This window comes from Ochlerotatus camptorhynchus, unplaced genomic scaffold (genome assembly GCF_037179485.1).
Source record: "Ochlerotatus camptorhynchus isolate MF236.1 unplaced genomic scaffold, CSIRO-AGI_Acam_v1.1 ptg000370l, whole genome shotgun sequence".
Classification (NCBI taxonomy): Eukaryota; Metazoa; Arthropoda; class Insecta; order Diptera; family Culicidae; genus Ochlerotatus; species Ochlerotatus camptorhynchus.
The window spans coordinates 6,160,066-6,187,712 of record NW_027040858.1 but is presented as its reverse complement, the minus strand read 5'-3'; the positions used below and the strand labels follow the sequence as shown (position 1 = coordinate 6,187,712).

Genomic DNA, 27,647 nt, shown 5'->3' with positions numbered 1-27,647 from the left:
TGCAAAAATGACTTTCCTACCACTGAAGGGGCGACATCTCTCGGATCTTCAGTATAGCTACTACTCAAATCATATACTTAATTTCGAAGAGGGTTACGACAAGGTGATGGATTTTCGGGTATGCCATTTAACATCGCATTATAAGATGTGACAAAAAGAGCTAGAATAGACACGAGTGGCCGCCGAAAATGATACCAGCAGAGGAATTCAAAAACGCATTATGGCAGGGAATCGTGTCTACTTTGGACTCCGGAGGACACTCCGATCGATAAAATTCGCCGCCGCACGAAGTTGCCTATCTACAAGACGCTGATTAGATCGGTAGTACTCTATGGCCAGAAGACCTTGGCTATGCTCGTCAAGGTGTTTTCGAACGGAAGGTATTGCGTACCATCTACGGTGGAGTGCAGCTAGATGACGGTACGTGGAGGAAGCGAATGATCCACGAATTGCACCAGCTGCTGGGAAAACCATTCATCGTCCACACTGCAATAATTGGGCGACTACAGTGGGCTGGGTACACCGTAGTCATGCTGGACGAGGACCCCGTGAAAATGGTTCTCGAAAGGACAGGAACAAGAAGAAGAGGTGCGTTGCGAGCAAGGTGGATCCAATGAGGTACAGAGAGAGGTGGCGCAGATCGTGAAATAGGGTTGTATTAGTAAACCAAAAAATCAACGTAAACGCAAGTAGTGACGTCACTACTTGCGTGTACTTGCGTGTATCGTACAGTGGTTGTGTGAGTGATTGCTTCACCTCGGTAATCCAGCTCATTGAGGTGGATCGACCAAGTGGAAGGCGACCTGTGGATCCTTCGCAGGCTTCGAGGCTGGCGACGTGTGGCCATGGAATAGAACGGAGACGACTTCTTCGGACAGCAGAGCACCTCAAGGGTTTAGCCTGATTAGTAAGGTCAGTAAACAGTTAATTAATCACTTCATTCGAGCAGTTAAAATGACGTTTACTACCACTAGAACTTTGAAATAAACCATTACTTTGAGATTTTTTCTTCTAGAACCTCGAGAAAAGTAGCCAACATTTGTGCGTTTCATAAAAAATAGAAATTAGTTGGTCCAGTTTTGTGAAATCGCTGGTAGAAAGTCACGCCAAAACTGCTTGACAAAGTGGTCAATTAATAATATATATCCCCACAAAAAACCGTAGTGACATCTGATGGAAAATAAGTGCAAAAGCTTGACTACGTGATTCATTGTTAATTGTAAATGTAAACGATCAAATTTGAAAGCACTTCAAACCCGTCTGTGAGACCATAAATTTTCTTTCACTTCCATTTGCTTTTTCTCCTCCAATACTTTTTTTGTAAACACTTTTTATTACTCAACATTTATGGGCTTCACAGATTTCAGATCTTGTTTCTTCAAAGAATACCAGAAAAATCTTTGATTTTGCTCTTACATTTACCTTATCGCTAACCGTCGACTAAACGATATAGAAAACCTTGTACACTGCTTATGAAAAAAATATCCATGTGGAAACTAGAATTGACAGACTTAGTTGTCTAGAATGTTTCGGTTAACTTTATTGTTCCGAAACGGTGTTAGCACCGTTACCGTTTTGTTGTTGTTGTGATTTGAGAGAATTGTTTTCTGTACAGATCTTTTCGATGCATTTGGTAGAACTAGTAACCTAGATTTTTTTTTTAGTTAAAACCTCAAAATTACCAACAAACTAACTAACATCCTTCAGTACGGTTTGTAGTCACTTTGTGCCAACTAAAAAAATAATAATATCGCATTTGTGCCTGCATAAGTCTCTCTGAGATTCAAAAATTTCCAACCGAAATTAACACTTTTCCCCTAAAACTAACATCGAAAAACAGTCAGACAAATCGTTATTTGCTGACTGCACACGTACCTACACACACCTAGTGACCTAATTCTTACAGTAGCAGTATTTTCTCACTTCGGGATCCTTGTCGTATATACAGTTAGCTTGAGAGCCATATTTGTTGATTCGCGATATGTCACTCAGCTTGACTCGATACTGATTGCTGGTCATGTCATGCAGCACACTGGATTCGTAGATCGCCTTCCCCGGATTCGTTACCAGTTTAACCTGGTACATATCGTGCACGATCTTCGTCCCACTTGAACTGAAATCCCCCAGGAAACCGTCGGTATCTTTGTTCTTCTTGAACTTGACCAGATCCTCGTGGGGTGACAGTTTTGCCGCCCACTTGATCTCGTCCAAGCTGAGGGTTGCGCAGAGGCCGCGGTGTCGTTCCGTATACTTGTTGATGAAATCTACGGTGGCCATGGCGGCACGAAATACCTCTTCCGATGAGGTGTCCTCGATGGTTTGCCAGTTCAGACAGGCACACCAGTGCGGTTCAATGTACGCATCGGCACAGGATCGATTGTGGGGAATGTCATCGAACAGCGACAGGGCCCGGGTGTGCGAGGGGCGCTGTTTGGATTTCAGCGTTTGGAGATCTTTAAATGGAGAGAATGTACACATGTTGATTAGATGTGTTTACAGGGAAAGTGTTCTAGATCTAGACGAGATTTCTATTCTGAATAAATATAATAATATCTATTATCTATGCCTGTTCACAATTAAGTGTTCTATTCTTCCACACTAAGTAATTGAGAGTCATGCTAAATCTAGTATTGCATGAGTTTATATAATTGTGTTACAAGCATAATTGTACTCAATACCCAATGTAGTCAAGATAACCTTCAAATTAGGTGAATCTTGAAGCTGGGAGATAAAAATAAGCAACTGAGACGAATAAAAATAGACAGTAGTTGTTCTCTAACACTAGGAAATACTCACTCAGAATATCCTGAAGCGTTTCGTGCACGTCGAACGGTGTCGTGAGTTTGTACAGATTGCTCCTGAAGTTTTGATACAGTTCGCTGTAGTGCCGCTTGAACCATTCCGGAAAGGTGAAACTGAAGAACGGCAACCGCTCTTCCTGCTTACCCTGGAGAGTATCGCGCACCTCGGAGAAACGGTTCCCATGATCGGACATCATGACCAGTATCGTATTGTTTAGCACTCCGAGCTGTTTGAGCTCGACCAACCAGTTGGTGAGATCCGTATCGGCTACTCCGATCAGATTGATCGAATCGTGCGAGAGTTCACCGTGAAAGCTGAACACAAATCGAGGGTTCGAAGGGTAACTTAGCATAAATTCTTTGGTGTAGTCCAGCATCACTTTGTGACGTGGCTGCGCTCCGGCGCACAGTCTTTTGTAGTAGCTCATCTGGCTCTCAATGGCTAGGTAGTAGGTGCGCATGTAATGATCAGTCGGTTGAACATCGAACCCATTCAGGCGATACGAAAACGTTCCAATGTGCGGCACGTCCTCGTTGAATGCCGTAATGTAGCCGTACTTTTCGTATTCGCTCCAGACCATCGGGTATACGTTGACGTATTCGGAGTTCTTCATGCGCTTGCGTGTTTCAGGTAGCTCCAGTTCAGTGAATCCCGTCAATAATGGTATCAACGCTTGTGGAGTTCCGTCACCTACAATGTTGTACCCTTGCAGGACGTCCGCTTTCAAATATTTCGTGAGGTACTTGTATGCTTTGGGCAACTTTCGTATGAAGGCATTCCGGCTGAGCGAGTCGAAGCCCATAATCAGCACATTCAGAGAATTTTCCTTGTTCCAGCTGCGACGTCCCGACAGTTCCGGATCTTCCCGAATGCCTACGATGATCCCGGTCCACCGGTAGCGCGATTCGGTCCAACATTTTGCTCGGGCAAAATCACTTTTCTTCAGCGTGTACCTGTGGGTAGTTCGTACCGGTGTGTCGTATTGAATCTTGTAGTCGTCCGTACGGATGATGTCTGCTATGTCGCATGTGATTTTCCCGCGTACTTTCACCACATCCGGCTTGATGGTGCAGAGAGATTTCTGTAAATACCCGGTAATAAAAGAAACTGGTTATATTTGATCAATTTCAACAAGTTCGTTAGAGGCTGTTCATAAACTAAGTAGACCGATTTTGAGAGGTTCTAGAAGGGGGGCACGTCCATGCGAAATTTTGGAAATTTGTATGGACCGTAGACACTTGCGAATTTTGGACAACATAATAAACTGGCATTCACGGATTTGGTACCCGAAAAAGGCTTGAAAAATAAAATACTACGAACGACTGTGATTTTTTTATTTTCAATAGCATACCAATCGATGACCTGAATATTTTAAATGTATATTTTAGCTATCATGATAGATTGCCATGTAATTATTTAGAGCGTTGTTCGATATAATAGCAGCGCATGTCGATTTTCATACACAATTGACAACTTAGAGATGTTGTAAATATGTTCTTTTAAGATCAATTGAACCTAAACGTTTGCCACAGAACTTCAAATATGTTCAATTTAACGATTACAAAATATCAAATTTCGGAAGCACCTGCCGGAAAGTGACGTTGGAGAGGAGGGATAGAGTGAACAGGTGAGGCATAGTGAGCATCCCGCAGTTTAGCCCTGGATCTCTAGCTGCATGAAACAAATCAACTCAACGCTGAAGTTCACTCTCCCTCTCTTTCCAGGAGTTTTTGTTTACTTCTTCTTCCTAGCGCCACTCACTCAAGGTGAGGGCTGGCTAAACTCGCAGGACAAGAGAATTTTAAAACCTCCAATGAGTTTGAGGAGTTTTAGCAAGCCTGTAGGTTCAATATCATTATGATATTGATCCTACCACCAATAAATTAGTTCCGAATGGCCGGAAGTCCAAGCTGGTGCACGGGATGCTCACTATCCCCTCTTATTTATTTGTCAGCATCAACAGACTCGATATGGTCCCAATGATGGTTTAACTTAAAATTAAAATTAAAGTCATACGTTAAAACTACAAAACTGAACTACTGGAGAAGAATGAAGAGAAACGTCTCCGAAGTGTTAGTCATGGCAGGTGAAAATCGAATACTGATGAAACTCGGTTAAATACTCGCTGCAGTCCGCCTATTGCACCGTTGATTGCATAGTTTGTCCTACGTAGTGGCATTCTCAGCATAACATTGTTACGAAGCATTAGGGGTTGGACGTTAATGTTTACTTGCTCCAAGATTGCTATGCAATCAATTCTGCCATGTAACGTGTCCGCGACAAGCAGAGCTTTTGAAGTATCGTTTCTGGTGCGAAGAGGCTCCAAGTCGATCAGCTGGCAGCGACTTTAATAGCTGGGCAAATGAAACGGGTCTCTTCAAGGTAACATTCTCAACGCGTATCGCAGAAAGCGGCGTTGAACGGACTCGACTCTCTCAGTACCATTGTTGTAGTTCGGACTCCAAACCACAGAACAATATTCTAGAATGGAACGTACCAGGGAACAATACAGTGACTTGAGGCAATGGATGCCGGAGAAATTCTTAGCTGTTCTGAAGATAAAGCCCAATGTCCTTGACGACTTGTCGACGACGTACGAGATGTGTTGCTTATATGTAAGTTGAGAGCCCTGTTTGTGACCTTTCAACCATACTTTGCGTGATGTACGATGTCAGACATAGTAGATTCGTGGTAGTAGATCGACCAGAGGTGAAGCCATGTTGATCTTCACTTAGATACTGCTTGCAATGGGAGAGCAGAGGCTCTATGATGATTAACTCGAATAACTTCGAAATTGCGCACAACGATGTAATTCCACGATAATTATCCACGTTCCGTTTATTACCCTTTTTATACACCTACTAGGTCACATTGTTCCCAGTTTTCCAAATCGACGATCAAATGCATTGTTTACAAAAGCAGATACGTCCCTTCGAAAAAGTAATCGAGAATTCTGGCTTCCATGTTCACTTTCCAGAAACACCAACGTTCTATCCAGCAGGAAGAGAAAGGGCTTCCACATTGGACCTTGTACTTTCTAAAAACATGGTGACCACCACAATTTTGACAACCCACCACGAACTATCTTCGGATCATCTTCCAGTGACATTAAAAATCAACGCATCTACCAATTGCTCAATTATCCATTTTGTAAAACTTCTGCATTAATTTTCCATCAGATGTCACTGCTGTTGTTTGCGGTGACATCTATGGGAAACTAGGCATAATCTGTTTTCCGCTAATTGTTCACAGAGGACAGTGCAGTGCAAAAGATGTCTGGTACCTTTTTTATAATGCGTTTATTTTTCCAGGCTCATTTGCTGTGGCTTTGCGGAGCCGATATTCATTGTTTAGATCACAAAATTATTTAAAACTAAGTTTAGTAAAGCGAAGGGCCGATTACTCGCGGCTATATCGAGGTTATTGGTAACAAATTGTAACAAATGGATGTCAGGGTAGGGATTGAGAACGCAAGGTTTGGAGTGCAATGTGCTCTTGATCTCGAACTAAGCGACATACTGATGAAAAAGACAAACATGGAGGTAGACCGATGGGCAGCAAACAACTTGGGAGAACATAAGATGACACTAACTACTAAATCCTCAGATCTATCCGTTCTCGGCTCGCCAAGACATCTCTAACGGGTATCGCGGGTTGTTTTCCTCGAGCCCTGAGGGATGTGGATAACTCAGATCTGGCAACACGGTGTAAGGTACATGACCAAACAACATGCTCGATATCGTGATAAGCACTGCCACACGCACATAAATTGCTGCCTGAGAGCCCAATTAGATAGAAGTACGAGTCTAACGAACAGTGATTGGACATAAGCCTTCACATGGGTCACGGCTCATGTCCAACCCTTTGAACCACGGTTTGTTCGACACCTGTGGGAGAATAGAATGTAACCATATTCCCAAATCACCATCATTCCATTTTTGGTGCCAACTGATGAGGACTTGCTGACGAGCAATGGAGAAAAATTCGTTGAAGGCAATTTGTCGCTCAAAAATATCGTCTTCCATAGCGCCCACCTTAGCCCAAGAGTCCGCTTTCTCATTACCCGGAATTGAGCAATGAGATGGGACCCAAGCTAAGGTGATAGTATGAGCAGTTGGATAAAGCACTCAGTTTAGATCGTATTTCAGGCAGGAAATACGTGGAGTGCTTCATCGGCCTCATTGAACGAATAACCTCCAATGAGCTAAGACTATCCGTAAAAATGAAACAATGGTCAGAAGGTAGTGAGGCAATTAGCTCTACTGCGTAAAATATGGCTGCGAGTTCCGAAACGTATACGGAGCATGGTTTTTGCAGTTTATAGGAAGCGCTATGGAATTGATTTACTGCACCAAATCCAGTGGAAGCATTTATGGTTGAGCCATCTGTGAAAAAAACTTTTATCGTTACTTACATGGTGGTATGTACTTGATTGCGAAATTGAGGGAACAACCATCGATCGATGGTGATCTGGTATTCCATGGATTTCTTGCATCATGGTAAGATCAAAATTTATAGAGGAACTCGAGATAGCCGCGTTAGCTTTAAGTAATGTTGTGATCTAAACAATGAATATCGGCTCCGCAAAGCTACAGCAAATGAGCCTTGAAAAATAAACGCATTATAAAAAAAACTAACTGCATCTATAGAGGTACCATACATGTTTTGACCACCTGCCCTCTGTTAACAATTGATGGAACTAAGTGTATGCGTAATTTCTGATAGATGTCACCATTAAGAACAGCAGTGACATCTGAAAAAAAAAAATAACGAAGAAGCATGACAACATGATTAATTAATTATACCTATTATTAATAAAGATCGAAAATCGGTCCTAAACTGGCAAAGATAAGAGCAAAACACATTTACATGTTTTTTAAAGGGTGACCCCAAACTTAGGACCGGGATTGTATTCAGCGAAATTGAGTGATTAAGTTGGATTGGATAAGGACAGCCTGTATCATATATAAAACCATGAAGATTCAACTTACGTGACACGAAACCCAATCGTCATTTCCATCGCCACAGTCGACCGGAAGCTCATCCTTGAGAAAACTGATCATCTCCGGTGAATCGACAGGAAGGTTTGGCAGCTTGCATGCTCCCTGATTGGCCAGCGATCGTATTGATTCTTCAATTAGGCTTCTACAATACAACACATCAGGTGGGTAATTGAATGCGTAAAGTACAAAAAAAAAGTATGAAGAATAGTACTAACATCTTCTCACGATTGTCTATGTAGTCTCGGCCGTTCAGTGCGTAGTCCACCAACAGGTAACCGATGACTAACGACAGCAGCACTATAACATTTCTTCGGGAACATTTTCTAAATTGATGCATTGTAATTGCGTTACATTGGTAGGGTGTGTGAAGTGGACTAGTTCGGTTGCGTTGACGGGAATTAGAGGACTATCGATTCTCAGAGGTGGTCACTGCGTCATAGTTAAACTGGAAATGAGAAAACACCACAGTCAAATAAACAACATATTCACGAAAAAGCATACACTAAGGAAAATTCAAAGATTGTGTCCCACATGTTTTTTTTTTTTTGCAATATGATCAAAAAATGTTATCCTAGGACACATAATTCATATGTGTACACATAAAAGCCATTCATATGGAAATTCTTCAATCAAAATGTGTGAAATTTTTTGGGTGTATGCACATGAATCGATACGGCCACTAGGGGAGATATCCCATATGCGCCTGGAAGATCATGCGAACTAATTTCCGCTTATTAATACAACAGTTTTGCTTGCTGCTCGGCTTGCTGTTATGTTTACGCTTAGATATACATAGGATATGCTAAATTTACCGGTTTATTTTCTGCCAATTACCATTTTATAAGGTTTTGGTGTTATTTATTTTGACGAGCTACCACGCGATCTTGGTATTTCCATCTACTACTTTCCATAGATATATAGCGAATTCGTTTATTATTCAGTTCTAACCTGGATCGGGTATCAAGATTGGGTCTGCTTGTTTTCTGACAAACGTCAGTTTGATCGTTTGTTTTTAAAACCTACCTCAGGTTGAGGTTCGCACTGACAAAAAGTTCGGTTTCGCACTGCGTTGGAACTGGTTCCAACCCCGATAATAAACAATGCATACGCTAATAGATGCATGATGTAGGGGAGTTCGTGGTCACACCTTTAGCATTCTCTATCACTACATGGGTATAGGTCAATTAATGCACTTCTCATGTCTTCGGTAATATCTGAAATCCAAAGTCTTAAACAATATTATAACAAAAATTACCATTACCCTGAAAATGTTTTTTTTTTCTAATTTGCCTTGCCCTTCACCGTGAAAATTTTCGTGCAAAACATTTTTCAGATTATATGTTTGATGGATTGCTGAGATAGGGTTTTTTCGTTCAAAGATTGGTTCATGAGTTGTGAATTTTCAAAGCCTACGTGATGTCCGGGAAAATCCGAAAACTTTAACTCAAATTTTCCGGGAAAATTAACCAGCCTAATTTGTTTGAATTTTCTTTTGTTCATTAAACCATAAATTCTACCTATGGTCAAAATTTCCCTTCGGCCTATTTTGACCGATAGTAAAAAAATCCCCATCGATAAGGGGCTTTTCGAAGGGGTTTTAGATGAACGATCCCTAAACTCCAGTGAAATATACATAGTTTAATTTTACAAATATATTGAGATACGGAAGTGTAATTTTGCAATAGCATGTTCATTTGACCCCGAATGCTCCTAGTATCGTTTATAAGCCTTGCTTGTTTTGCATCGTGGTAGCTATAGATCTCCCACGTGAGCGAATGAAAGCGCGAACGAGAATGTATATACGCGAGATCCCCGCACACCACTTATGGAAATGAGAGGAGAAAACTTTAAAACACCGGCATATGTTTTTGCGTTTATTTGCTTCTTTCAACTGATCTGCTATTTCATCGCATGCGTAGCTAAACTGTTATCTGTGTAGTGTGTTTGGATGGAAGGTTCATAGAAAATCGAAAAATTATGCTCTATTAGAACTTTCTTTACCCTCATTGAACAATCATCCTTAATTGAGGCAATCTATTTTGATTATAGACAAAACGTGACATACTTAACATTGATTGATCTCTGAAAAACCTAAGAGTGGGAGCGTAAATTTCCCAAGATCTTAAGGATGTTCCTAAGTTTTAGATCCAACAAATCTGAGTCCCAGAAGGTTGAAAAAAATAAGTTTTTTTTTTCTATGTCTGGATCAGTGCTGCAAAATCTCGACAATACACGGTGATTCGAAATTCTCATTTGGTCACTCATTTGAGCTGACAGTCATCGTCAAAGCAAACCCTGTAAATTGTCTATGACAATACGGTCAGTGACAAACGTGGGTAGATTTTTCTATTTACTAAATTTGTAACGAAATTAAATGGCTTGAGCAAAATAATTACATGGAGCCGTTAAATTGAACAAGCATCTACGTCCTGAACTACTTGGATAAAGGGTGATACGGTCAAAATTTGGTCAATATCAACTTGACGTATTTCTTTCAATTTTGCATTTAAAAAACCTGAACACCCCTCATTTTGAAGGTGTGTGTATGTAGAATGTTGCTCCTATTTTGATTTTGAAATTCAGTTGTCAAAATGCCGTCCAAGCAAGAAGAGCAGCGTATCAAAATTTTGCTCGCGCATCGCGAAAATCTGAGCTACTCGCACGCAAAGTTGGCAAAATCGCTAAAAGTTGCCAAATCAACCGTTACAAATGTAATTAAAGTGTTTGGGGAACGTTTGTCGACAGCCAGGAAGTCTTGATCGGGGGGAAATCGAAAAGCGGAAGCCGCTGAGACGACAAAGAGAGTTGCCGGTAGTTTCAAGCGAAACCCTAACCTCTCTCTCCGAGATGCCGCAAATAAGCTGGGTGTATCGTCTACAACCGTGCATCGAGCCAAAAAACGAGCCGGACTATCGACTTACTTACAAGAAGGTAGTGACTCCAAATCGCGATGATAAACAAAATACGACGGCCAAAGCGCGATCCCGGAGGCTGTACACGACGATGCTGACGAAGTTTGACTGCGTGGTAATGGACGACGAAACCTACGTCAAAGCCGACTACAAGCAGCTTCCGGGACAGGAGTTTTATACGGCAAAAGGAAGGGGAAAGGTAGCAGATGTTTTCAAGCACATGAAACTGTCAAAGTTCGCAAAGAAATATCTGGTTTGGCAAGCCATCTGTACCTGTGGCTTGAAAAGCAGCATTTTCATAGCTTCCGGGACTGTCAACCAAGAAATTTACGTGAAAGAGTGTTTGAATAAACGTCTGCTGCCTTTCCTGAAGAAACACGGTTGTTCCGTACTGTTTTGGCCGGATTTGGCATCTTGCCATTACGGTAAAAAGGCCATGGAGTGGTACGCCGCCAACAACGTGCAGGTGGTTCCCAAGGACAAGAACCCTCCCAACACGCCAGAGCTCCGCCCAATTGAGAAATACTGGGCTATTGTCAAGCGGAACCTAAAGAAGACCAAAAAAACTGCTAAGGGCGAGCAGCAGTTCAAGGCAAACTGGCTTTCTGCGACGAAGAAGGTGGACAAGGTGGCTGTACAAAATCTGATGGCAGGGGTCAAGCGTAAGGCCCGGCAATTCGGATTTGGAAAAGCGGAAGCCTAACTGAATATTTTTCCTGAATTTTATACTAATTGAACTTGAAAAAGAAATTTAATTTGATTTTTTAAATAAACGATTTCACCGATTTACACGCGTTTTCCCTTGACCAAATTTTGACCGTATCACCCTTTAGAAGTCCTTTGCAACCATCCTCAGCTTCAGATTCTTTTTGAATTGCTATTAGAGTTCATTTGGTATTCTTCTTCGGTGTCATATATTTTGACTCCACGTAACCGATCTAACAATAATGTGACATACTGTATTTAACAAACATTCATATAAGTAAGGTCGACCACCAGCAAAGTGCAATCCATGCAAAGATGGCCTTGCCGGCGGTACCCCGACCGTCAGTTTTCACACATTCCTCTTTATGCAATAGCACAGTCCAAATGCACAGTTTCAAATTGCATCCTCGGCATAAATTAACCCAAGCAAAACATATGGAAACCATCCACTTCCAAAATTACTTACGTAGAACATTGTCACGCCGCCGTTCCAGGCATCTCACTCTAGCATATTGATTAAGGGTACTCTATACAACATTTCGGATGTCACACAAGTGTCGTGTGACATCTAACAGGCTATTTAAGGAAATTTTAACAATAAAGAATCAATCAATTGTCGATGTGAATCCAAGGCTTTCACATGCGATCTCTACTTGCCCTGCTGGGGACAAACGGGTTGAGACACCGCTAAGAAAGAAAAACCAGGTTCAAACCAGGGGGAACGACACTTCAGGATTATCCCATTTTTACCCAAACCTCTCATATAATTTTCAACGTGCACAAAATTTCAATACATCCTATCTATTCTTTCTATTCCCAACTTATCCCTTCTGCATGCACACAAATTGTCTAGCAAGCCGTGCAGTTTCTCGAAGTTTTCAGGTCGACCGCGAAGCACTGTCAGTTTACAACACTCTCCACAACAAACACCACGTATGTCAGCTGGCCATGCCGGTAAAAAACCGGTGCGAAAACTGAAAAAAGATGACGGACCATTCGCCTATAATCGGTCTCGGGGACAAAAAACATCAAGTGCATCACGGACATCCATTTCCCGGACTCAAACCGATCGAATTCGACGGATAAGAGCCCGGGTCTCTGTGTGTTGTAGCATGGAAGTTGCCGAACAGGCGCGAAGCAACTGTTGATTTCATTCGAACGACTGATTCTAGCTTCGGGAAAAGCCTTACCAATGAAACCCTCTACGACAAGCAGGTGGAAAAGGAATTCAGATCATTTTTCCACTCGGCCCAAGTTTTACTCGTCTCTGCTGCTGGTCAAGGGTTCGGATAAGAAAGAGCTAATGGTTCAAACGAGCTTTCCCTAACCGGGAACAGACATCGTTTTCCGTTCCGTTCGGTTTGTTGATTTGCCTTCTCCATCGATTAATCCGCTCCTCAAACGTAAGATGCTCACATCGGTATCCTGTATTAAAAGTCGACTGAAGAAACTATAGCAACTTCTTGAATATATATTAAGATATGTTAGGCCCATGTGAATGCGAGAAGCCGAGCTAACCAGCAAAAGGAATCATAATAATTAATAAGATCTGGGTCGGCACTCGCATTCACTCTACCAGGCGCCTTAGACTGGGATCTTAATTATTTTGTAAGCATGGAATCTTAACGACTGTTCGGTGTTCAGAATTTGAATAGCTAGTTACCAATTCCTGAATCTTGAATTTCTGTGCCCGGGACTTTAACAAATTTCCAATGCCTGAATTACCTAAGATAATTTCTAGATTGCTACTGTGTGACTTGATTCATAACGAATATATGTCGCATCCGCGGGTTCGAATACCTTGTCTAATTTAACATATCAAATTGACCATAAAATTAGACGAGGTATACGATCCCGCGGATACAACGTATATTCATTATAAGTCAGGTAGCACAGTAGAAGATAACTTTTCACACAACCTATCTATATTTTTTGCTTTAGAATTTCCTTCGAATCATTCCAAGCAAGGGTTGGAAAGCGCCTCAGAGCGTTAGCAAAGCAACTTTGTGCATGCATCTCACAACACTCGACAAAGAGTATGTGGTTCTCCCATTTACTTCGCACACTCTTTTTCACATAATCTGCGAGAAAGAGATCCGCACAATGAGCGGTACACTCCGTGCGGCGCAGGGAGCGAATATAATACAACAAGCGCTAGTGTCTTCTTTGAGTTTTTTGCAGACTTAGCTTACCACGACTGCATGCATAGGAGATGAAGAAGAATTTTGTCTTTTTGCTGGGTTTCCCATTTGCAACGCTACACTGAGTGGCGCTCTTTGCGTCGGAGCGATGGCTACACATTGAGCTTTCGTTGTTTCTGGGTGTGTGTCTGTCTTCTCTTCTCCGCTGCTTTACACTTGCGCAGGGTGAAAGACAAGCGAACTTTGTGTTTGCTTGATTCTCACCTTGTTTATTTCAGAAAATCAGTACATTGCGCGCATTGAGTGATCGGATGACAGCCCTGATTCCAAGATGTCTTTAGAGTAGCTTTCAGCATTCCCCTGAATAATCTCATGATTCGCTATGGCATCCCCTTGAAATGTTTGTCCATTAGACCAGTTCCTGGCCAAATAGGATAAAACATAACCATTTAGACTCGAGCTTCTCCGATGAGCATGAAATTTTGCATAATACTATTTATTGAAAAATGTCAGAGGCAATTTTGAAAAAAAAATACAAGATCCAAAAAGGCCTATTTTTTTGCAAAGATGTCAATGATTGCCCATAACACACAATTATGCAAAATTTCATGCAAATCGGAGAATCTCGAGTCAAAATTGTTACTTCTGATTGAAATTACGTCTGAGACAAAGTTGTTTAGAAAAGTATAGTAATTGTGAGAAAACTATACACGGTAATTTTAAATAAAAATAAAAAATAAAAATTTAAAAACTGAAATATGTATCTTAAAAAGTATACACTGGTGGAAATTAATATAAAGACAGTTGAAAAAGTTTAACCCTGCAGATTTCCGGGGTCGTAGGAAAATTAAAATCACTTGAGGCAATCTATCAGGCAACAAGATGAGCTGCAAAAAAGAAACAATTTAATCATGTGCGTAGGAGAAATAATTCCAAATGAGATTTTGTCCCTCGGAAATAAGTATAAAGACGGCATACAAAAATGTATGGGAAATAAGTCGTTTCCGCAGACTAAGTTTAGATGCCAATACAAGTGATTGCACCAGAATAACCAATGCATTTGTTCTAATGACTTAACTTGACTATGAAAATTTTTCACGCAAAACCTAATCGGTAGAAGTTTCTAAAATAAATTAAATATAAATATAGTATAAGTCATATAGTGTTCATCGGTGAGCTTTGCTGAATTGATGTCCTAACGATTCAATAGCGTGAAGGAGCTTAGGTTCCAATACATGTTCTTCTGCACAGTAACCAAAATCGGTCGCCACTAGGCTATCGAGCTCCGTTTATCACAAAAAATCACGATCAAGTTTCCGTTTAACTTGTTGTTACTAGGTACTGTACTAGGTAACAACTGTTCTAATAAAAAAAACATACCCGAACGATGATCTAAATGATTTGGATGATACAGCCTAGTAGTAGTAGTAGTAGTTGGGGGCGACCCCGGCGTAGTGGTTAACATCCATACCTCTCACGCTAAAGTCACGAGTTCAAATCTCACCCCCGGACAAGTCACGAATGACCCAAGAGTGTTAAAGTGACTATAATAAAAAAAAAAGCCCAGTGGTAGTCACTATGAACGGAGTTTCAATTTCTTGGTCAAGTCAAGTGAAATATCCTGGATTAATACTTGACCAAAAATTATTTTTCAAAGATCACATTGAGGGCATTCAAGCCAAATGTAACAAATTAATAAAATTGTATTCTCTTATAAGCAGGAAATGCAAACCTTTCCTGAAGAATACACTTCTGATCGCGCTCGGGAGGACCCTACTGCGTTATGATCAGTATATAAAATAAAACAACACCGATTGCTTTCAGTGTTCACTCGGCTGTCGACAAAAGCAGGCCACTCTCGATGTGTGCTACGCGATCGTCTGTTTTCTCGACAGCAACCATTGTGTGGTCCTCCTCATTGTTCTTCATCAGCAGTTCTTTCGGTCGATGCGTCGTCGACTTTGGAAAGCAACCGTTTCGTGATGAGTGTGTGAGTGCTGACCACGTTTTGCGTCCATTGCTGCAATGGACGCGCTCTGACCCTCGTTGGCGTAAAACAATTTGCCATAAAATGAAACTACTGGAAGCGGCTCTAGTTCTGGTGGAGGGGGCTTTTTGGATAGCGGAAGATAAAGTGTTTATTGTGTTGTATCTTTTGACTATAGCTTTAAGATGTATTGTATAGTGACCAAGAATCCTCGGCTCTGTAAAGTTAATTCGGTTGAGCCTTATCAAATAAATTAATAAATAATAAAAAAAAAACACCGATTGCTTTGCCGTCCTGCCATGGCGGAGGCATACGAGACACTAATTTATTGTAGTTTTTTTGTATATTGTAGTGGTACAGTGGGTAGGGTAGTTGCACATATAGATGACATTGCACAAACAACTTCTGACATTTAAACAAGTTTTAAGGCCGGTCATGCTTTATGTTGTGCCAATATGGTCTAGTTGTTGCACTACCAGAAAAAAAAACACTTCCAATGATTCAGAGCAAAGTTCTGTAGATGATTTTGAAGTTGCCTGCCTGGTACATAGAATTTCGAATGTTGAGACTTTAGAACAAATTTCCAACAAATTAATAATTTCAGGCAAAAATCGTTGCAATGCGCAACATGTTTTTCCTAAAACTCGATTATTATTTCGTACTCGTTCCTCTAACCGATATCATCACGCTTTACATTATATATAAAAAAAAAACTATTTACGCTTGAGATTGAGCCCCTGATTTTCTGGTCAGTAAGCAAAATTGGTCGCCACAAGGCCACCGAGTTCCTTATATCACAAAACAATTACGATCAAGTTTCCGTTCAACTTGCTGTCACTAGTTTTCGATCCCGGCGGCGACAACAAGTGCTCTTGAGATGGTTTGGTATGGATTTCCAATCAACACGTTAGTGTTAGCGTAAGCGTTGTTATGGTATACTTCGAAGATTGGGTACTAGTGACACTCACGTCTCTTTTGAAATTCTTAGTCAGACAGAGGAATACTGCTGGGGAGCAGGTATGGAAAATTATTTACATTCATTTGCCTCCAACTTTTTTCATAAACAGAATTCTTTTTTTTTTTCTTTATTTAAGACGTTTTCAGCCTAAAGGCTGGTTCGCCTCTGAGAGATGCGAATAAGTTGGCTTGAGCCATCAAGTACCTAAAATTTACGATTTATTAAATTTTAAAGAAAAGTTTGGTTTCTTTTAAGAATATTATAAGTTTAGTTTCGTTGACTGGATCATTTTGCAGGATTCTCCAGATGTTTGTGTCTAGGTCCAGGTTCGTTCGTACTGTTTCAAACTGCGGACAATTTTTTAGTAGATGTTCTACCGTTAGAGAAACCTGGCAGAACGGGCATGTTGGTTGAGCAGAGGATGATATGTAGTGCTGATGGGTGATCCTTGTATGTCCAACTCTAAGACGGGATAATACTTGTTGTTCTCTTCGACTTTTCCTGTCCGTCCATCTTCCTATACCTGCTTTTATTTTCCTTAGAATAAGGACTCTGTTTGATGCCCTTTGCTTCTCCCATGTACGATTAACAGATTGCGTGAGAGTTCTGCGAATATCAGAACATGGTATGTTGAGGTTCCATTTTTCGGAGCTTCGGCCAAGGCAAGCGAGACGGTCTGCTTCCTCGTTGCCTTTAATGCCGCAGTGGCCGGGTATCCAGCACAATGTGGTGTTAGCTCGGGCGGCAACGGCAATCTCGATGGCTTGAATTAACGAGTGCTTCTGTCTTGGGTTCTCCAAAGCTGCCAGAACACTAGCCGAGTCTGAAAGTATGATTGTAGGAGTGAAGTCGTCAGCGCTGCTGTTTATGGAGTGCAGAGAACTGATCTGGAAGCCTGTTTGCAACACATAGTGATGAACTATGTACTCCGATTCCAACCGTTCCATTCGCTCGGGACCCGTCAGTGAAAATTTTGATATGTGTAGCATATTTAGTTCTCAGTAGATGGTTGACTACAGCGGCGGTTCTTCCTGAGGAGTCACCAGCACGAACTGTTCGCTTGATCGACCAATCGATTTTGGGACCGATGTGATTCCATTTCCGATCTCCAACCCGGTGGACTTCTGCTACCGGAGGGAAATCGATGTCGTCAGCAAGAACTGAAACGGAATGACACCAGCTTCTACACATGTAGCCAAGGCAGGTGAGCTTGGAAGAAGTCCGGAAGTTAGTCGTATCATCCTATTGTACACGAGGCTTCGAGAGTGGATCACTGCTGCCGATGACCGAACAGTAAATTCCAAACAGTAAAGTAATTTGCTGGTAACTACATAAAGGGTGATACGGTCAAAATTTGGTCAAGGGAAAACGCGTGTAAATCGGTGAAATCGTTTATTTAAAAAATCAAATTAAATTTCTTTTTCAAGTTCAATTAGTATAAAATTCAGGAAAAATATTCAGTTAGGCTTCCGCTTTTCCAAATCCGAATTGCCGGGCCTTACGCTTGACCCCTGCCATCAGATTTTGTACAGCCACCTTGTCCACCTTCTTCGCCGCAGAAAGCCAGTTTGTCTTGAACTGCTGCTCGCCCTTAGCAGTTTTTTTGGTCTTCTTTAGGTTCCGCTTGACAATAGCCCAGTATTTCTCAATTGGGCGGAGCTCTGGCGTGTTGGGAGGGTTCTTGTCCTTGGGAACCACCTGCACGTTGTTGGCGGCGTACCACTCCATGGCCTTTTTACCGTAATGGCAAGATGCCAAATCCGGCCAAAACAGTACGGAACAACCGTGTTTCTTCAGGAAAGGCAGCAGACGTTTATTCAAACACTCTTTCACGTAAATTTCTTGGTTGACAGTCCCGGAAGCTATGAAAATGCTGCTTTTCAAGCCACAGGTACAGATGGCTTGCCAAACCAGATATTTCTTTGCGAACTTTGACAGTTTCATGTGCTTGAAAACATCTGCTACCTTTCCCTTTCCTTTTGCCGTATAAAACTCCTGTCCCGGAAGCTGCTTGTAGTCGGCTTTGACGTAGGTTTCGTCGTCCATTACCACGCAGTCAAACTTCGTCAGCATCGTCGTGTACAACCTCCGGGATCGCGCTTTGGCCGTCGTATTTTGTTTATCATCGCGATATGGAGTCACTACCTTCTTGTAAGTCGATAGTCCGGCTCGTTTTTTGGCTCGATGCACGGTTGTAGACGATACACCCAGCTTATTTGCGGCATCTCGGAGAGAGAGGTTAGGGTTTCGCTTGAAACTACCGGCAACTCTCTTTGTCGTCTCAGCGGCTTCCGGTTTTCGATTTCCCCCCGATCCAGACTTCCTGGCTGTCGACAAACGTTCCCCAAACACTTTGATTACATTTGTAACGGTTGATTTGGCAACTTTTAGCGATTTTGCCAACTTTGCGTGCGAGTAGCTCGGATTTTCGCGATGCGCGAGCAAAATTTTGATACGCTGCTCTTCTTGCTTGGACGGCATTTTGACAACTGAAGAGTGAATTCCAAAATCAAAATAGGAGCAACATTCTACACACACACACCTTCAAAATGAGGGGTGTTCAGGTTTTTTAAATGCAAAATTGAAAGAAATACGTCAAGTTGATATTGACCAAATTTTGACCGTATCACCCTTTATACTGTGTCCGATGTTCCGAAGAGATATTCTGTTGTTTGTTTTGTGTCTACCGCTAATCGCTTCAATCAGACGGATTCTACATTCAGTTTCTTTCTGAACCAAATTGAAGTGGACATCGAAGTTGCACTTCCGATCGAAGGTAACCCCGAGTACTCACAACTGTTTTTTAAATTGTATTTCTTTCTCGCCGACAATTACAGGATTGGTGCACGGGTGGTGTTTCGAATTACAGAAATGTGAAATCGAGCATTTCTCGGCAGCCATGGTGAATCCGGTACTGTCCGCCTATTTGGAGATCGCTCGGACAGCTGTTTGTAGTTTTCGACGAATAATTTTGGGGTTTGTACCTACCATAACAATTAGAATGTCATCCGCGTAGACAAAAATATAGAATATAGCCTTGTGGAACTCCGGTCTCTTTTTTGAATGTGTTGGATTTAGTGTCACCGATTAGGACATGGAATGTTCGCTCCTTCAGAAAACCCTGGACAAATTTGCCCATGTTGCCTGCAATATCCCAGCCTATAAGCTGTTGTAGTACAGTAGGACGCAATGAATGTCAACGTGCTGCTCATTCGACAGGGCATCGTCGACCACTTGACCAAGAGATGCTAGATATGGTCCGGTACCTAAACGATTGTGCTCTTGTAGTTCGGTGATAAGTCGTCGGATGACCATGCGCTCCATAACTTTTGAAGCACAGTTAGTAAGTACAATTGGTCGGTAATCCCATATTCTTTTAAGGAATCGGGATGACAAAACTGTGACGCCAGTCAGTGGGGAAGGTTCCGTCGGCCCAAATGTTGTTAAAACCTTCAAACAGTGAGATTTTAACTCGCATTGGAAGTCGCTTTAGCAAATGACAACTCACATCATCGGGGGCCTGCGGACTTTCCCTTTGTAGAATCAAGAGCAAAAATTAGTTCTGTAAGGCTGAAGGGTTTGTTGAAGTCGCGATCGTTGATATCGTCTGGCAGGTCGACTGTTGCACATTTCTTTTTTCTTGAGCAGTGAGGAAGCCGTCTCGGTATGTTGCGAATGATGATATCCACCTTCTACGGCCACTTAGTGCGTTTACCCTGCGCCACATCTCGGTTGTTGATTGGTTGCTATCAAAACCATCTAGGAATTCTTCTCATGAGTCTTTTTTTGCTTTTCTAATGACGTTCCTGCACTCAATTCGCTGACAGCGGTACTTATCCCAACAGAATTTTCTCTAAAAATGATATATGAAGCTTTTGTAGGTTTTGATATAAGCTATAACCATAGAGGTAACTCTAAGACTAGAAGGTCCCGCAATAGCGTGCTCAACTTTTTGACTTAGCTCTGGTACTCTCTTCGGTCCCAAGCTAATCGATTCATCCCTCGAAACATACAAAAATCCACTAACCCCTCATTTTATCTGTCAAACTTTCATAGCGAATCAAAACAAACATTGCGTAGTACTAGAATTTCGACTAGAATGGGCTACGTTAATCGTTTGCTTGGGACCAATAGGCTAGTCAAGTAGTGAGCCAATTTAAAATCGTTAGTTTCGTTTTGTTTGTTGCTATAACTGTTTTCAAACACTCAAATCTGTATCCCATATGCATGAAAAACTAGAGCGGGTAGAACTTGTTATTGTTTTTCAGTGAATGTAATTTACATTCACTAAAAAACAAAGGTAGGTTCTGTTCGCTCTGGTTCATTATGCATAAGAGATAAATATTTGAGCTATTGAAAAAAAAGATGAAGCTGATATCAAAAGCTACCAAAGCTTCATACATAATTTTACGGAATTCTATTGATGAAACAATTTAGAGACAAACGAATGCAAATGAATTTCCATGCCTGCTGGGGAGTAAACATTATTTCCAATTTTAAAAAAATACCAAAAGCATGACTGTCACTCCCTTAGCTCAATCGGTAAAGGCGCAGCTACAAAGCAAGACCATGCTAGAGGTGACTGGATTCGATTCCCGGTTCGGTCTAGGAATTTTTCGGGTTGAAAAATTTCTCGACTTCCCTGGGCATAGAAGTATGATTGTACTTGCCACACAATTATACTAATGCAAAAATGGTACAAGCATCGAAAGCTCTCAATTAATAACTGTGGAAGTGCATCTAGAACACCAAGTTGAGAGCACGCAAAAAGCTAATATGCCATACGCAATAAGCTTGAAAAGCGAGTCACGCCTATCTTTACTGTAACAAGGGATAGGGAAGAAAATATTGATGTAGTACTTAATCAGCGAGAGGCCCCCGAATAAGATAATAGGGTAGGGTATTAGGTCAGGATACGCCTTAAGCTGGCGATACGACCAAAAGCATATGATTATTTTTTGGAGGAACTTGAGAATGAACCTGCCTTGATCTTCTGCTCAGTAAGCAAAAGTGGCAGCCCCTTAGCTACTGAGTTCCTAAACTTGTTTTCTTAGTACTGTATTAGTGATATTTATATCAAGCATAATGTTAAGAACTAAATAAAAAAAAGAAGGATCTCATCCAAATAATCCTCGAAGTTCCCGAATGCAGTTCAGAAAAGTTTCTTTGATCTTGACTAAGGAAAACCGGTACCGTTGCCAGCCCTTTGAAAGAGATGCATCGAATGCAACAATCCGGCATCTCTCAGTATCACTATAAGCCATCGGACGTTGGCCTATTTACTAGATTCACTAATATCAACCGGTGCAAACTAATGATTTTTAATTGGCTCACTGCTTGATTAGCCTAACGGTCCCAAGCAAATCGATTAACGTACCCCATTCTAGTCGAAATTCTAGTACTATACTATGTTTGTTTTGATTCGCTATGAAAGTTTGACAGATAAAATGAGGGGTTCGTGGATTTTCCTATGTTTCGAGGGGTGCATCGATTAGCTTGGGACCGAAGAGAGTACCAGAGCTGAGCCAAAAAGTTGAGCACGTTTTTTACGGGACTGTCTGGTCTTAGAGTTACCTCTATGCTAATATAGCTCCCAACATATAGTACACCGCTTCTGGATCTTCCTTTTTTCCACTTATCATCCACCATGGTCTGATCTAGTTTTTTCTTGTCTATGAGAAATTTTGAACAATCGGAAGTTTGTTTAACCAAGATTAAAATAGTTAAAATCAGCAATAAAATAAAAACGCGTCAACTATCCATTTAAGGTGTCCCAAAGGCACAAAAACAGCTCTTAAATTGAACAATTATTAACCTGAGCGGTGTCAGTATTAGAGTTGTATCACTTTTCGTTCTTTAGTATAAATAATAGTCTAAAATGAAGAAAGTATGCCAAATTTCATATCTATTTTTTCAACGAGCAGACATTTTCGTCAAATACCTATCCAGCAAAGTTTATATTTCTCAGCTGATGGCCGCTATACGCGATACATTCGCGATACACATGAATTCTAATGTCTGTCTGTGTCTGCCTGAGACGACGTCGGCCCCCGTTAATGTAATCATGCGAACGAGCATTTTTTTTTTCATCCGGCTAACAACTTTTTATCAGTATAAACAACCTACTAAGGATTATTCGTAGTATGGAAGGTATACGTCATTACATAGCTTGTGACGTAACAACTTGAACGCAAGCCTGATGGTAACTCAATTACATTACATTTTGACCATGGCTTGAAGAAGACGGATTATTTGTTGGTAGTTACAAGGTTTCATAATTAAGATACAACAGAATATGACCTACAATGAAAGTGAAGGATTCAACATTTGATTTAAGACCTAATAAAAGGATGCATGTGTTGGTTGGGGGCCCCCACTTGGGGCTTTCCTTAGCTCCGTCGGTAAAGGCGCAGGTATAAAACAAGACCATCCCCGTTCGATCTAGGAATTTTTCGGGTGGGAAAATTCCTCGACTTACCTGGGCATATAAGAGTATGTATGATTATACTTGCCACACAATATATACAAATGCAAAAATGGTATGGGCTTAGAACAGAGGCGTCCCGTAACCTCAATTTTTACCTGTGCACCAACTTTCAAAACCAGATTTAATGCCATATTCATACTTGAATCGGTAGAACAATACACTTAATCTTCTTGTTTACTCGATATCTCTCCATTGCAAGCAATATTTGATAATTGTTTATGTTTTGAGAGTGATGATGATTTTCTTTATTATAGAGACTTTCAGCCGTTGGCTGGTTCGTCTCTGATATGTTTTGATAGTTGGTGCACAGGTAGATTGAGGTTAAGGAAACGCCACTAGCTTAGAAAGCTCTCAATTAACAACTGTGGAAGTGCGCAAAGAACACTAAGTTGAGATCTGGCGTAAAGTCCCAGTAGGCGCGTAATAAAGCCAAAAGAAGAATGTGTTGGCGAGGTTTTCTACATCCGATGCTAGGTGCTAAAAGACGCAAATGAGCGGTAATGTATTTTTGCCTTTCTAGTAAACTTATACCGAAAGGCTATAATATCACAAACAAACAAAACACCACATATGATTAACACTTCAGTCGTTGACTCATAAACAGTTTTCGAGAACCTAAATTTAAACGATAATTTCACTTTATTTTCTCACCAAAACAATTCGCTGAATGGATTTCAACGATTATTAAGTTTTCAACTTCAATATAATTACATTTTTACGATTGAGCATACATGTTATGTCAGGCTTTTCTTCAAATGAAATGTTTTGTGCTATAAAATAAGGTTGATTTCGAGTTGATTTGGATAGGTTGCCGAAGAAAAAGATGAACCCTGAGAAGTTTGGAGCGCTTTCAACCCGGTTTGGACCATTCTGTCGATTAGAATGGATAGAGTAGATAAATGTAAATAAACAAACACGTCATCACGTGCCTGACGCTGAACAGTTGCATTTTCTATTTGCGCGGACGCTGCTTAGATTGGCGAGAATACGTTAATTCCCTTATGTATATCTTTTGCGCACCTTGAAAAGGATTACAACCCCAAACAGACTGAATGAACGCACATATGCTCATCCTACATGACATGTAGGATGCAGTATGGAAATACAAAAGCTAATCGAGAAAGTGCATAGTACAGTCTTTTAGCGCCTGTCTAGAACAGCAATGTGCGCTGTGAATGATGTGACGATAATGAATCACATTGTTGATAAACGCTTTGCATTACACTACTATCAGTTTCGCTTGTAGGGTTTTAAATTGAGCTTCACATTGAAGCCTATTTACATGAGCACATGCGTGCTTGCACAATTCTTAATTACACTGCGCTTTACTTCGTAGTTCACTGTGATTCGAATAAGATCATGAGAGGAAAAAGAGCTAGTCTTTACTAGGGTAAATGGTGGCTTCGACACCCAATGGCTGTTTTCGGCAACTAAAATTTAATCGTTAATTCCGCTGTATTTTCTCATCACACCGATTCCTTAGTTTTTCAGCGTCAATCTGAATAAATTTTTACAACTGCGCAAACCTCTGTTATGTCAGATTTTTCTGCAAATGAAACATACACAATTTCGAGTGGCCGATAATAGAACAGCTGATTAACACGCAGTTCAAATGGAAAGGTTGCCGAAGAAAAAAAGTTCCCGACAATAGTCACACTCTCCTGAAAAGTTTGGAGCGTCGTAAAAACGTTTTCGACCCGTGTTGGATAATTCTGTCGATTTGAATGGATAGAATAGCAAACAAACAAATTATATCAGTCCGTAACGCTGATAAATTGCTAATAGAAGTGCGGACGCTGCTTAGATTGAAGAGAATACGTAAATTCCCCTATTTCAATCCACTTTTTTTTTTCAATATGTCTCTATGATAAATACCCGTATTTCGACTACAATGTGCTGTGGGGTCACTTCCAAATGGCAAGGAAGTAAATGGTAAATTCTCGCTTTGTTTGCTCATACAAGTATTCCATTGATTTATAGCGACACAACCACACATTTTTGAAAAAAAAAATCGGGTCTAGCATTTTGCGATAAGGAGCAAAACTACCCATTTTTACGAAATTCTGAGAACCTCTATCAGGGTTGCTTCCACTCACTTGCTATAAAAAATTGTTTTCGGAATTAAGAAATCATTAGCTGATACAGCGTTGCCAGATATACCGATTTATCGGTATTTATACCGATTTCCGAACGAGATACCGATATACAGATAAGACTCATCAGAATACCGATTTTTGAAATTGTATACCGATTTTTTAAATGATCAAAATTATTATTGCCTACCCGCGCTCGAATTTCGGAGAAAATTACTGTGAGAGACTTGTATCTTTTTGAATATCCTAAAATTTTGGAACTCTTAAAATTCTTTAAAAAAATCATCTTTGAAAATTTCATATGCTTGATGCTCTTGTGAACAATGTTTCCATTTCTGCGCCGTTTTTGGCTACCCATGAATCGAGAAACTGTCGATGGCTCTTTCTGGTTATTCTAGAATCGCGAAATACTTTTTAAACATTATTCATCTTTCGAATGTTTTTGTTAATTTTTTTACTTCCTGAATTTTTCCCAAATTTCACCTGGACTTTTCTTCCACTTTACACCATAACTTAATTTTCGATTCCTCCCGAAAACTTATTTCAACTTCCCTAGGAAGCTTCTTCAGCTATCGCTCGAATGGTTCTTCCATCTTCTCCCACCAGTTTTTTTTTCAACTTCCCCTGAACTTCAGGGATGTTTCCAGATGTTTATTGCGGATTCCACTAGCTGCAGGAACTTTTAAGTAGTTTTGAAACTTCAGAAAAGTCTAGACTTTTGAGTAAGTTCTGATAAATTAAAGATAGTTTCATTAACTTCTGTTCAAATTCCAAAACCCGAAAGTTTCAGGAAAGTCCAGCGAACTCCAGTGAACTTACGAAAACATCAGAAATATTTTGGAAACTTCACTAGCTCAAAGAACTTCAGGGAAATTTAATGGTTTTCAGGAAAGTTGAATTTGTTTCAGATAATTGAAAGAACTTTAGGAAAGCTCCGTGAACATCAGGACAGATCAATTAATTTCAAGGAAATGCTGATATTTTAAAGGATTTCCGAGAAACTCAGGCAATGTTCCACAAATTTAGGAAACGTAAGGGAAGTTACATGAACATTAAAACATTGTGAGAGCATTGTATGGGAAATTCCGTGCTTTTTAATGGCAGTGCCAAGAAATAATTTTTTTTTAAATCGGGAAGATCAAAGATCTTTAATGCTAATGATACAATAAATTCAAGAAAATTGTGAGAGCACTTAAGAAATTTTGTAATCTTTAAGAAAGTCCAAATACATTCAAAGATGATTATAAATATTCAGGTAGCCTTATTATAATCAGGGAAGTTCCAAATACTTGGAGGATGATTAGAGAGCTCTAAAATAGCTTCATTAATTTCAAGCAAATTACAAGAACTTTTAAGGAATTCCGTGGAATATTCTAACTGCATTTCAGGAATGTTCCGAAAACTTCAGGTTGCGGGGTCTTCAGGGATGTTTTATGAATATCTGGAAAATTTGCTGGATCATTAGAACATCCCCCAGAAATCTCTTTCTCCCGGAATTATGTCCTTGTTTCTTCTGATTGTTCCGTAGGCTGGCTTCCGAATTTCTCCATAAGATTCGTGCAATCTACCTTAGGAAGTGTCTGCCAGCGTCTTCAAGAAGTTTCATAAGTCATAGGTTTTCGACTATTATTCGAAAAATTTTCCGAACTTCTTCTGGTTTCCTTTGGATGTGACATCAGATTTTTTCCGCTGGTTTCTTTGAATATTCACTACAAGTTTCTCAATTCTTGTCTTGGTAGTTCTCGGATGTTTCCTCAAATTTCGTCCAGAAGAGCTTCTTTCTCGGAATGTTCCTTCAGAAGCTATTTCAAACATTCCCCGGAGTTTTCTTTCAAAATGTTCCGATCATAGTCCAAAAGTTAAAATTTTCGCTTTTAAAAACAGCTAAAATATAGAATAAATTAAAATAGTAAATATCGATAAATACCGATTTTTTAAATCCTTTGATACCGATAAACTTTGAAACAGTCTGGCAACGCTGAGCTGATATAATGATACGTTGTACTTGTAAGTTACAAGAAGAGGGTGTAAAGTATGTGTTTGACTCATAAAACCTGTAAATTTTGCTATCACAGCGTCACAATCAGCGATCTTATCATCAGAGCGAGCGCTCACGAATCGTAAATTCACTGATCGTTATGCACTGAAAGTAATATTGACTTTTCTGCCTACTGTGTTACCTGACTTATAACGAAAATACGTTGTATACGCGTACCCCGAATACAACGTTTGACCAAGGGCGTAGCCAGGTTTCGAGCTTGGGAGGGACGAAAAAAAAATTTAGTATGAAAAATGTTGCCGAACGCCATTTCACCGAATGCCTTTGTGTTGCTGAGTTTAGGGGGGCAACTGCCCCCTCTGGCTACGCCTATGCGTATGACTCGTCTAATTTTGCATAGCATTTGGTTCAAAAAAGCTCCTATTCCTCTTAGGAGTTTATAGGTTTTTGTGTTAAAAATTCATATTTTGACGTGTTCAAAACTTTTAGGAATTTCAATTACATTTTTGTGAATAAACATCTAATTTTTATGAGTTTTCACGGTTATTGTGACATTTTTT

At 40.5% G+C, this 27,647-nt stretch overlaps 2 protein-coding genes across 4 annotated transcripts in view; one reads left to right on the top strand and one right to left on the bottom strand.

Moving 5' to 3' along the window:
- Window positions 1-27,647, top strand: part of ATPsynO (ATP synthase subunit O, mitochondrial) — a 172,016-nt gene that overhangs the window by 24,762 nt on the left and 119,607 nt on the right. The window lies entirely within an intron of this gene.
- Window positions 1,887-27,647, bottom strand: part of LOC135710131 (uncharacterized) — a 32,408-nt gene continuing 6,647 nt past the window's right edge. For all 3 annotated transcript variants that reach the window (XM_065232625.1, XM_065232624.1, XM_065232626.1), the window contains exons 2-5: window positions 8,021-8,250; window positions 7,794-7,947; window positions 2,797-3,883; window positions 1,887-2,453 (exon numbers count right to left, since the gene is read on the bottom strand). In XM_065232625.1, coding sequence (XP_065088697.1) covers window positions 1,894-2,453; window positions 2,797-3,883; window positions 7,794-7,947; window positions 8,021-8,142 — 1,923 coding nt within the window. In that variant the 5' untranslated portion in view covers window positions 8,143-8,250 and the 3' untranslated portion in view covers window positions 1,887-1,893. The remainder of the gene's footprint in view (window positions 2,454-2,796; window positions 3,884-7,793; window positions 7,948-8,020; window positions 8,251-27,647) is intronic.